The 12,916-nt window shown below is 50.0% G+C and overlaps 1 protein-coding gene across 1 annotated transcript in view; it reads left to right on the plus strand.

Moving 5' to 3' along the window:
* LOC139751283 (glutamate receptor ionotropic, NMDA 2B-like) overlaps positions 1 to 12,916 on the plus strand; it is a 461,671-nt gene that overhangs the window by 327,875 nt on the left and 120,880 nt on the right. The window contains exon 9 of the mRNA XM_071666604.1: positions 34 to 143. Within this exon, the coding sequence (XP_071522705.1) occupies positions 34 to 143 (110 nt within the window). The remainder of the gene's footprint in view (positions 1 to 33; positions 144 to 12,916) is intronic.

Below are 12,916 nucleotides of genomic sequence, written 5' to 3' on the forward strand. Positions count from 1 at the left end.
CTCTCCCTTTCTCCCCCGTCTCTCTCCCCACAGAACCGTTTGACACCGCCTCGTGGATGCTGGTGGCCTTCGTGGCCATCCAAGTGGCCGCCCTCACCGTCTTCCTCTTCGAGTGGCTCAGTCCAGGAGGCTACAACATGAAGGTGAGTGTGGTCGCTCCCTCACACGTAAGGCAGGTACAGGTGGCACGACTCCTCCTCCTCCAGGAGGGTAGAGGGAAGGTGAGTGTGGTCGCTCCCTCACACGTAAGGCAGGTACAGGTGGCACGACTCCTCCTCCTCCAGGAGGCTACAACATGAAGGTGAGTGTGGTCGCTCCCTCACACGTAAGGCAGGTACAGGTGGCACGACTCCTCCTCCTCCAGGAGGGTAGAGGGAAGGTGAGTGTGGTCGCTCCCTCACACGTAAGGCAGGTACAGGTGGCACGACTCCTCCTCCTCCAGGAGGCTACAACATGAAGGTGAGTGTGGTCGCTCCCTCACACGTAAGGCAGGTACAGGTGGCACGACTCCTCCTCCTCCAGGAGGGTAGAGGGAAGGTGAGTGTGGTCGCTCCCTCACACGTAAGGCAGGCACAGATGGCACGACTCCTCCTCCAGGAGGGTAGAGGGAGAGACAGACAGAGGGGGTTGACCCGCATGTGTCTAGGGAGTGTAGTTTTTGGGGTGGGTATCCGGATGTCTGGCCGGTGAATGGTGGTTTTAAGACCGAGTTGTTGAATTCTTCATAAGAAAACAAGTGCGTGAGAATCCTTTTCATGGTGGATGATTGTAGGCTCCTTCAAGCTTTATCCCACGTAATGAGACCAGAAGTTAGGGAGGGTCAGTGGCCAGGGAGTCTTACTGGTGGAGGACACTAGGAACTAAATGAAGGAGGTTCTGAGACTCTTGCTGGGGTCGATAAGGAGTTAGAGGATAACGTGAGAGTCTTATAGAAGGTCTAGGTTGTCGTGGAGACGCTGTTTATGGGATTAGAAGACCCTTTAAGAGATCAGGGTTGTGAAGGGCCATCGTAAAGGGATTAGAAGTCGTTTCAGAAGGACTTTAAGGAATTTTGTAGGAGATATGGGTTGAGGGGATGGTTTTGGAAGGGTTGGGAGTCGCTTAAGAGGGATTCACACCTCTTGTAGGAGATCGGGATTGTGAAAGACAGTTTTAAAGAGGTTTGGAGTGAAGTTATAAGGATTGGAAAGTCTTGGATGGATTGGTATGATGTGAGAGACACTGGCGGATTGGGAATTTGTGATTCTTGGAGGTACTGACAGGTTTTCTGGAAGTCTTGGAGGCGCACGTTGTAGGAAATAGTGAAAACTGAACATTGGGCGATTAAAGAAGATAAAGGGAAAGATGAAGAAAAATATTGAAATCCATCTTTGCAAGAGCAGACGTGACTGGGAGTGAACACGACCAATGAATTACCTGGAATATACACGGCCAGTAGTGCTAGCAGAAGGGAGGAGAAAAAAGAATGATTGATGTTAAAGTAAGGTTGATTGAGAGAACAGCTGTGGCCCAACCAGGGTTTTTTTTGCCCTGTACACAACACTGGCTCAAAGAGTCATAGGCATGGGAAAGGAGGAATGTCACTGGATTGAAAGGAGAAGAGATGGATATTCGGGGGATCTTTCTGAAATGGATATTTGATTGTAATAACTTTGTGTGTGTCTGTGTGTGTGTGATCAGAATATGTGAGACACTGGGGAGTTGAGCATCACAGAGATGATGGTGGGAAGGGATCGGACGATTTGATCAAGGGGAGGCTTTAACGATCGTTGGGATTATGACCACAAGAATTACATATGTTCGAGTGAACTGCTGGTTTGGAGACATTGCTTCAACAGCTTGACGTGAGATCATTGACCACTGGGAGGCTGGGGCCACTCATTGACCACTGGGAGGTTGGGGCCACTCATTGACCACTGGGAGGCTGGGGCCACTCATTGACCACTGGGAGGCTGGGGCCACTCATTGACCACTGGGAGGCTGTGGCCACTCGTTGACCACTGGGAGGCTGGGGCCACTCATTGACCACTGGGAGGCTGGGGCCACTCATTGACCACTGGGAGGCTGGGGCCACTCATTGACCACTGGGAGGCTGGGGCCACTCATTGACCACTGGGAGGTTGGGGCCACTCATTGACCACTGGGAGGTTGGGGCCACTCAGTGACCACTGGGAGGTTGGGGCCACTCATTGACCACTGGGAGGTTAGGGCCACTCATTGACCACTGGGAGGTTCGGGCCACTCATTGACCACTGGGAGGTTGGGGCCACTCATTGACCACTGGGAGGTTAGGGCCACTCATTGACCACTGGGAGGTTGGGGCCACTCATTGACCACTGGGAGGCTGGGGCCACTCATTGACCACTGGGAGGCTGGGGCCACTCATTGACCACTGGGAGGCTGGGGCCACTCATTGACCACTGGGAGGTTGGGGCCACTCATTGACCACTGGGAGGTTGGGGCCACTCAGTGACCACTGGGAGGTTGGGGCCACTCATTGACCACTGGGAGGTTAGGGCCACTCATTGACCACTGGGAGGTTCGGGCCACTCATTGACCACTGGGAGGTTGGGGCCACTCATTGACCACTGGGAGGTTAGGGCCACTCATTGACCACTGGGAGGTTGGGGCCCACTCATTGACCACTGGGAGGCTGGGGGCCACTCATTGACCACTGGGAGGCTGGGGCCACTGATTGACCACTGGGAGGCTGGGGGCCACTGATTGACCCCCTGGTGTATATTGCTTTCGACTTACTTTCCTTAGAAATTTCTCTCTCTCTCTCTCTCTCTCTCTCTCTCTCTCTCTCTCTCTCTCTCTCTCTCTCTCTCTCTCTCTCTCTCTCTCTCATGAGTGACCATGGCCACCGTAGATGATTCCCCCCCCCCCTTCCCCCCCTGGTCAAGCGGAGGGCAAGCGAGATGAGGAAAGACTGGACCTGGGTTATGTTTTTTTTTTTTTAGGGGGGTGTCGCTTCCAGGAATTTACTTAACCCGACCTATAACAAAAATAGCAACGTCCTCCTTCATGCACAGGCCCTGAGGGGCCGGATCGGCCACCGCCCCGAGGGAGCGAGTCCCTTAAGAACAGGCCACCCGGATTTTTAAGGGAACAGGATCGCTCCCTCAGGGGTCGGTGAAAAGAAGTGGCCAAGAGTGGAAGAGACACCTGGCAACTACGGGAGCTCAGACGTTGCCAGACACCTCCAAGGGGGGAAAATTTCTTGGACCTGATTTAAATATTTAAGCGTGAAAACAGAAGGTGCCAATGCAAGGGAGATGGAGGATATAGAGGGAGAGGTTGTGAGGGAGGGAGGGATGGCCTCGGTCGGGAGTGGGAGGGTTGTTGTTGTTGTTGTTTCTCTGTCGTGGAAGAGGCGGGAACGTGAGTGCCGGGAGCCCGGGCCACTCAGTGAGCACGGGAGCGCTCGGCTTTGAGCCACTTAACGGAGGATGGATACTCTCGCTTTGGGCCACTCAGGGAGCCTGGTTAACTAATTTTTGGTCCTCTCAGGCTAGCACGGTTAACTGTTCTCTGGGCCACTCACAGGGGATGTTGAACTTATTTATCTCTAGGCTTGAGAAGTGATATGCTCTTTCTTTGGGCCACTCAGAGAGCATGATTGGTTCCCTTGCGACCCCTCAGAGAGCATAGTTAACATATCTACAAACCACTTAGAGAGCATGGATGGCGACCACTCAGAAAGCAAAGTTAACATATGTAAACCACTCAGAGGGCGTAGCTGGCTCCCTTACGACCCCTCACAAAGCACAGATAGGGTATGTTTGGGCCACTCAAAGATCGCGGTTGGCTACATTTTGGGAGGGGACACGCAGGGAGCATGATTGGCTTCCTTTGAACCACTCAGAGAGTATAATTGGTTACCTTTGGGCCATCCATAAAGCATAATTGCTTGCTTTTGTGACACTCAGAGAGCATGCCTGGCTACCATTAGGCCACTGTAAAGGGCATGATTGGCTATCTTTGGGACACTCAGAGAGCTTAGTTAGCTATCTTTGGGCCACCCATAAAGCATAATTGCTTACTTTTGGGACACTCAGAGAGCATGAATGACTACCTGTGGGCCACTCAGAGAGCATGACTGGCTGCCTCTGGGACACTCAGAAGACTGAGGATAATTTCTCAACGCCGCTAACTTACCACCTATGATAAGAACTGGTTAACCTGATGATAAGGTACGTGCCTGGAAGAACACACACACACACACACACACACACACACACACACACACACACACACACACACACACACACACACACACACACTTTATACACACACACTACATACACACACTACATACACACACACTACACACACACACACACACACACACACACACTACACACACACACACACACACACACACACACACACACACACACACACACACACTACACACACACACGCTACAATCACACACACTGCATACACCCACTACACACACCCACAATACACACACACACTGGGCCCAGCAGGTGTAAGGCAGACAAGTGTGGCATTGATCCTGCTGGTGTGGTGGTGGTGGCAGAACATGGGGTGTGTGGTCCCGCCACACACACACACACACACACACTGGTGACCACATCAACACCATACATCACACCTTGGTCCTTCACCCTGTGGTCCCCAGTACCACACGAAGCCGAGAACCCACCCAGTCCAGAGCCTGGATTATCTGTATGTTAATTATGTACCTTAATTAACTGTATGGTGATTCAGGTATGTTAATTATGTACCTTAATTAACTATGGTGATTCAGGTATCTTAATTACGTACCTTGATTAACTATGGTGATTCAGGTATGTTAAGTATATAACTTAATTAACTATGGTGATTCAGGTATGTTAATTATGTACCTTAATTAACTATGGTGATTCAGGTATGTTAATTGTATAACTTAATTAACTATGGTGATTCAGATGTTAATTATGTACCTTAATTAACTATGGTAATTCAGTTGTTAATTATGTACCTTAATTAACTATGGTGATTCAGTTATGTTAATTATGTAGCTTAATTAACTGTATGGTGAATCAGTACCTTGATTATCTGTTATTTATGTACCTTTGTTATCTATACGTTTATTATGTACCTTATTTATCTGTGTTAATTATGTACCTTAATTATCAATGTTAATTATGTACCTTAATTATCTATACGTTAATTATGTACCTCAATTATCTATATGTTAATTATGTGCTTTAATTATACGTTAATTATGTACCTTAGTTATGTATGTTAATTATGTACATTAATTATCTCTACATTAATTTTGTACCCTAGTTATCTGTTAATTATGTACATTAATTATCTATACATTAATTTTGTACCTTAGTTATCTGTTAATTATGTACATTAATTATCTATACGTTAATTGTGTACCTTAATTATCTAGATGTTAATTAAGTACTCTTGTTATCTATATGTTAGATCTGTACCTTAATTACCCATAGGTTAATTTTATACCTATATCTATATGTAAATAATTTACTATAATTATCTATAGGTTAGTTATTTATATCTGTAATTTCTCAAGATGTGGTTTTTATCAGTAACGAACATTTCACGTGGGTTTCAGCAGATCCTGAAGCCACAAAATATGCATTATTCTCTCCATATTAATTATTTAATATGTTTTTTTTTTTTACATATTTTTACATATTTCAAAGATGTGTGGGTTGTTAACCGTTCAAGATAAAGAGTACACACAGAAGTTCCCACTACGGGCGCCAGAGGTCTTTCGCGATGGTGGATCTCGAAGGCTGAACGAAAGGGCCCCCCTTCCCCCCTCTCCCAGCGACATAACGGGACCGCGTTGGGAGCGCATGTGAGGACGGACAACGCCAGGAGAGATGGGAGGGACGATGTTCAAGGGTTGGCTTCCTCGAGACGTCTCGTGTTGTTGGCTTTGGTCTCGTGGGTGGGTGGGGAAGTCTACCCATTATACCACGTTTACGAGGACGTGTCGCATTATGTTGCCAGGGTCGATAATGGGGGGTCACCTGGCCTCGCGAGGGGCCCTCTGTATGGTGCCAGTGGACCCTCATGGTCTCACGAGGGCCCTTGTATGGTGTCAGTGGACCCTCATGGTCTCACGAGGGCCTCTGTATGGTGCCAGTGGACCCTCATGGTCTCACATGGGCTCCTGTATGGTGTCAGTGGACCCTCATGGTCTCACGAGGGCCCCTGTATGGTGCCAGTGGACCCTCATGGTCTCACGAGGGCTCCTGTATGGTTCCAGTGGACTCACATGGTCTCACATGGGCCCCTGTATGGTGTCAGTGGACCCTCATGGTCTCACACGGGCCCCTGTATGGTGCCAGTGGACGCTAATGGTCTCACAATGTTCTCTGTATGGTGCCAGTGGACCCTCATGGTCTCACACGGGCCCCTGTATGGTGCCAGTGAGCCCTCATGGTCTCACGAAGCCCCTGTATGGTGCCAGCGGACCCTCATGGTCTCACGAGGGGCTCTGTATGGTGCCAGTGGACCCTCATGGTCTCACATGGGCCCCTGTATGGTGCCAATGGACCCTCATGGTCTCACACGGGCCCCTGTATGGTGCCAGTGGACCCTCATGGTCTCACGAGGGCTCCTGTATGGTGCCATTGGACCCTCATGGTCTCACGAGGGCCCTTGTATGGTGCCAGTGGACCCTCATAGTCTCACATGGGCCTCTGTATGGTGACAGTGGACCCTCATGGTCTCACGAGGGCCCCTGTATGGTGCCAGTGGACCCTCATGGTCTCACATGGGCCCCTGTATGGTGTCAGTGGACCCTCATGGTCTCACGAGGGCCCCTATATGGTGCCAGTGAACCCTCATGGTCTCACACGGGCCCCTGTATGGTGCCAGTGGACCCTTATGGTCTCATGAAGGCCCCTGTATGGTGCCAGTGAGCCTTCATGGTCTCACGAAGCCCCTGTATGGTGCCAGCGGACCCTCATGGTCTCACATGGGCCTCTGTATGGTGCCAGTGGACCCTCATGGTCTCACGAGGGCTCCTGTATGGTTCCAGTGGACTCACATGGTCTCACATGGGCCCCTGTATGGTGTCAGTGGACCCTCATGGTCTCACACGGGCCCCTGTATGGTGCCAGTGGACGCTAATGGTCTCACAATGTTCTCTGTATGGTGCCAGTGGACCCTCATGGTCTCACACGGGCCCCTGTATGGTGCCAGTGAGCCCTCATGGTCTCACGAAGCCCCTGTATGGTGCCAGCGGACCCTCATGGTCTCACGAGGGGCTCTGTATGGTGCCAGTGGACCCTCATGGTCTCACATGGGCCCCTGTATGGTGCCAATGGACCCTCATGGTCTCACACGGGCCCCTGTATGGTGCCAGTGGACCCTCATGGTCTCACGAGGGCTCCTGTATGGTGCCATTGGACCCTCATGGTCTCACGAGGGCCCTTGTATGGTGCCAGTGGACCCTCATAGTCTCACATGGGCCTCTGTATGGTGACAGTGGACCCTCATGGTCTCACGAGGGCCCCTGTATGGTGCCAGTGGACCCTCATGGTCTCACATGGGCCCCTGTATGGTGTCAGTGGACCCTCATGGTCTCACGAGGGCCCCTATATGGTGCCAGTGAACCCTCATGGTCTCACACGGGCCCCTGTATGGTGCCAGTGGACCCTTATGGTCTCATGAAGGCCCCTGTATGGTGCCAGTGAGCCTTCATGGTCTCACGAAGCCCCTGTATGGTGCCAGCGGACCCTCATGGTCTCACATGGGCCTCTGTATGGTGCCAGTGGACCCTCATGGTCTCACACGGGCCCCTGTATGGTGCCAGTGGACTCACATGATGTCACATGGGCCCCTGTATGGTGTCAGTGGACCCTCATGGTCTCACGAAGCCCCTGTATGGTGCCAGCGGACCCTCATGGTCTCACATGGGCCTCTGTATGGTGCCAGTGAACCCTCATGGTCTTACGAGGGCTCCTGTTTGGTTCCAGTGGACCCTCATGGTCTCACGAGGACTCCTGTATGGTGCCAGTGGACCCTCATGGTCTCACATGGGCCTCTGTATGGTGCCAGTGGACCCTCATGGTCTCACACGGGCCCCTGTATGGTGCCAGTGGACTCACATTATCTCACATGGGCCCCTGTATGGTGTCAGTGGACCCTCATGGTCTCACACGGGCCCCTGTATGGTGCCAGTGAACCCTTATGGTCTCATGAAGGCCCCTGTATGGTGCCAGTGAGCCTTCATGGTCTCACGAAGCCCCTGTATGTTGCCAGCGGACCCTCATGGTCTCACGAGGGCCCCTGTATGGTGCCAGTGAGCCCCCATGGTCTCACGAGGGCCCCTGTATGTTGCCAGCGGACCCTCATGGTCTCACGAAGCCCCTGTATGTTGCCAGTGGACCCTCATGGTCTCACGAGAGCCCCTGTATGGTGCCAGTGAGCCTTCATGGTCTCACGAAGCCCCTGTATGTTGCCAGCGGACCCTCATGGTCTCACGAGGGCCCCTGTATGGTGCCAGTGAGCCCCCATGGTCTCACGAGGGCCCCTGTATGGTGCCAGTGGATTCTCATGGTCTCACGAGGGCCCTGTATGGTGCTAGTGGACCTTCATGGTCTCACGAGGGCCCTGTATGGTGCTAGTGGACCTTCATGGTCTCACGAGGGCCCCTTTTTGGTGCCAGTGAACCCTCATGGTCTCACGAGGGCCCCTTTTTGGTGCCAGTGAAGTCATGGTCTCACATTGGCCCCTGCATGGTGCCAGTGAACCCCCCATGGTCTCACGAGGGCCCCTGTATGGTGCCAGTGGACGCTCATGGTCTCACACATGCCTCTTTCTGGTGCTAGTGGACCCTCATGGTCCCACACGGGCCCCCCAGCAGCAGGTGTGGACCCCAGGTACAGATCAGGCTGGGTGCCATACTGACGCTGAAGTAAAATTCATATATAGTAAAGGTTTCTCACAAGATCTTCTGAAGGTCTTTGATCTCGTGCAGCGTCGTTAATTGGCTATGTCAAGCTGGCTCGGCTGGTCTTATACTCTCTCTCTCTCTCTCTCTCTCTCTCTCTCTCTCTCTCTCTCTCTCTCTCTCTCTCTCTCTCTCTCTCAGTGCCTCTTGCAAAAAGAACAAAAAAAAAACTTGCACAAATTATTTTCAGCGAGTATCTCATGAGTCAGTCATACAATCACTCGCCGAATCACCAATCGTACTTAACCATTCCTCGTCATGATTGGACCAATCCTCGTTCGTATCCCTAGATTAAGACTTACGACACTTGCTTGTTTTTCGCCGGACGGGAATATTTAGCGAAACGAAGCACAGTTAGAAGGCACAATGTTTGGCGGCGGTTTTGTTCGAATGAACATTTTGATGGAAATGATAAACGAAGGCTAGTTCGCTCATTAGGAGGATAATTGGAGGCCAGCTCGTCTCTGGAGGGGATGTAAATAGATAAATGAATGAATGAACAACTTATTTGCTCCCATCTTAAAGTGCGCATCACATGCCTGATTATTGGCCCTTTCCGAAATGAACATATAACAACTACAGATCATATATGCTCTACACAGAGGTGCCAGAATAGTCACAGGTTGCCACACAGCCCCAAACACTCACCACCTACACAAGGAAACAGAGATTCTCCCAGTGCAATTCCACCTCGACCTGCTCTGGACTACTCTGTGTGTGTGTGTGTGTGTGTGTGTGCAGAAGCGCCAGAGCCTTCCCACTCCAAGCACCCAGTAAGTAACCCCCCAACCCTCAGATGAAAACAAAAGGCTTTATCCCCGCTAGATGGCACTGCAGCATCCTGTACTGACACAGATCCTCCCTGCCCACAAGAAATACAATTAACGAGAGTTATATCCACAGAAATTGCTCGAAAAGCACTTCACATGCCGCTCTCCAAACTCGGGTCTTAAGACACCACCATACCAGACGCATGCCCATCACAAACCACACTCCCTAGACGTATTAGAATTGCACTTTCTTGTGTACTCTTAGGGGACCTCAGCCATTCCTATGACACTGCTGCAAACAACGATTTGATATATCTGAAGACCCTCCATGCCTATGATGCAGCCACCATGATAAAGACATACACAAGATGATTACACTTGATCTCCTATGGTGGACGTAGGTGACTTCCTGGTCGCTGAGGGAGCCCAGCGGAAGATTTGGGAAGGAACTCGTAAGGAGCAGGAAGGGTGAGGAATATTACGTAGTGTGGGATCTCCGTCTTCTGTTTGTGACAGTGATGGACGGGGGGGAGAGAGCGGACGGGGAAACACGCAGGGCTTAAATCGAGTAAGAAGGGTTGTGATGCGACTCTGGACGAACACCTGGGACGGACTTTAGTTTGTGAACAACAACAACAGCAGTTTACAAACAAGGTTGGCCGGATGATCCGGACACACAGGAGGATAAGGCGGGAAACACATCCGGATCTACACGAACGCAAAAATGGGAAGTGGCGGACGGAGGATAAGGTAGTAAACACATCCGGATCTACACGAACGCAAAAATGGGAAGTGGCAGACGGAGGATAAGGTAGTAAACACATCCGGATCTACGCGAACGTGAAAATGTGTGAAAATAAAAAAAGGAAGGGACGAAGGTCTTCCAATCTCTCAACATCGACCAGATGAAATGACCAAAGTGCTGGAAAATTACACCTGAAGACATGTTTAGAAAACTGAGATCTGGATCGTTAACAGAGGGATGACCTGCAATCGAGGGATCCCAGACACCAAGGGAATGAACTCATTATGAAATAGACAACAAACACCCAAATTATATACCGTAGAGCACAATATCCCACACTGGATCACCGACGATCGACCTTAATAGTTTAAACGCATGAATCGATGCGTACGTCATCCCCATTAATAGTCATGACCTTAAAAGCAACGAGCACCATATATATATGTATATATATAAAGAGAAAATCCCCCATGCATTACGGTGCATAAATGCGACACCATGCACGGTACCAGCGCCCGGGTGGGCAGTTGCCATGAGACATGATGTACCTCACGAAGTGATGAACGTCTGTCAGAAACTGTGGCCCTTGGAGATCACTGAAATAAGAGGCAATATCGCTAATGGCACCTCATGCCTACACCCCTATAGACACAAACCCCCTTGTCTACTCCAGACTACTATGAACTGTCTACATAAAGTCGTCCCGTTATAACTTCCTCGAAGATCTAAAATTTAAACTGTACATGCCTGTGAGTCAAGTGTTGTAATACAGGAGGACAGCCTCTCGGTCGGCTTAGACAAGGAAGGCTTATTAAAAAAGACATCCGGGTGCTCACTTCCCAACTCGCTATACAGCTCACTCAGCCTCAAACACACCTCTTCCCTCCCCCCCACACACACACCCCTCGAGATAAGCCTCAATCATTACAAACATCGCCATTAGCTTCTACCAAGAGCATCCAGCGACCACATCCCCTGGTCGTTGTCTCCGTCTTCGGCTGCTGGCGGACGACGGATCCCAGAGGCCAGCCTAAGAAGACGCTTGGAGCAAGGCTTCTCATAGTGCGGGGGCGTTCGTGGAACTCTTATACCACGTAGAGCCAGCTCCTCCAAGGCACTTAACTGAAGATATTGAAACTCTGATCTAATGGCACCAAGGGATTTGATAAAGCCGCAAGACTTGCCGCCCCCATCATTTCCTACAGAACTCTCGCCCATACGAAAGTGAAGCAAGCTCCTCGCGTCGTTAAAAGTCATTTTAATGCCATACGAAGTTTTGCCACTGAAGATGGATGGGAGTGCGATCTGTATCGGAGATATATACACGGCTTCAGACTTTAGAAGAGGGAGGGAGAGAGACGCAGAGGTAGGAAATACAGCAGATAAAAGTGATAGATTTAGCAGACGCCATGTAAGAATCACAGCTCAGGGAAAATGTTTTCAAACTTTCTATGCAAAGCAGCAAAGCTGAGGCATCTGATGGAATGGATGAAGAAGCAGATAAGAACTAGAAGGAAAGTTCTGGAGAGAGATGTGGAATAAGAGAAGAAAACGACAATTTGGATGAGGAAGACGAGGAACTAGTCATACTCAGCCCTCTGAATATATATATATATATATATATATATATATATATATATATATATATATATATATATATATATATATATATATATATCCCCAGGTCATCACTAGACACCAGGCAAATGTATAGTTTACGGGAGGTTGGTGAAATCACCGCAAGAGTAAAAAAAGAAAAGTTATTGTGACAATAAAGATTGCCTAAGACATTTCCTAAGGAAATATAGGGGTCAGTAAGCATCATTCTGCCTCACTTCCAACAGTGACAAGTGGACCTGTTCAGCAGGAGGCGAATCGCCTGTTCGTGCAGTCAACCAACTACACACGAGACCGTTGGTGAAAGGGTACTGGACAGAGGACTCTAGATCGTTGTTCGCTAGGAGAGAGAGAGAGAGTAACCTCCCTAACGCACACCAGTTTGGGTTCACACGAAACAAAGGAAACCACTACTCAAGCAGTAGCGGTAGCCGCAGAAACAATGGCACGAAAGTTCACACACACACACACACCCAGCCACCCACCCACCCACAAAAGCCACCGTCACCTGCTGGTCTTCACGAATCGCTGCCAGAGTCTTTGATAGGGTCTGCTGGTGGCATCACGACGGGCTGAGACACAGAGGGGAATCTGTCCTCTCTCTCGACCTCACAGACATAATTGTAAGAATTGGGCTCTTTTTTTTTCATAGTGTGAAGGACTGACGTTACAGATGCAAATTATGACATACTGGGGATCAAAATGCAACTTTCATGCTGTAGTTCCCTAAGGCAGTATACTGTCTCCAGCTCTGTATGTCTACTACAGCTGCAGATAACAACATTGCAGATAATGCGTAGGACGTCACATACATAAAACCGACCATGA

Source organism: Panulirus ornatus, chromosome 11 (genome assembly GCF_036320965.1).
Source record: "Panulirus ornatus isolate Po-2019 chromosome 11, ASM3632096v1, whole genome shotgun sequence".
Lineage (NCBI taxonomy): Eukaryota > Metazoa > Arthropoda > Malacostraca > Decapoda > Palinuridae > Panulirus > Panulirus ornatus.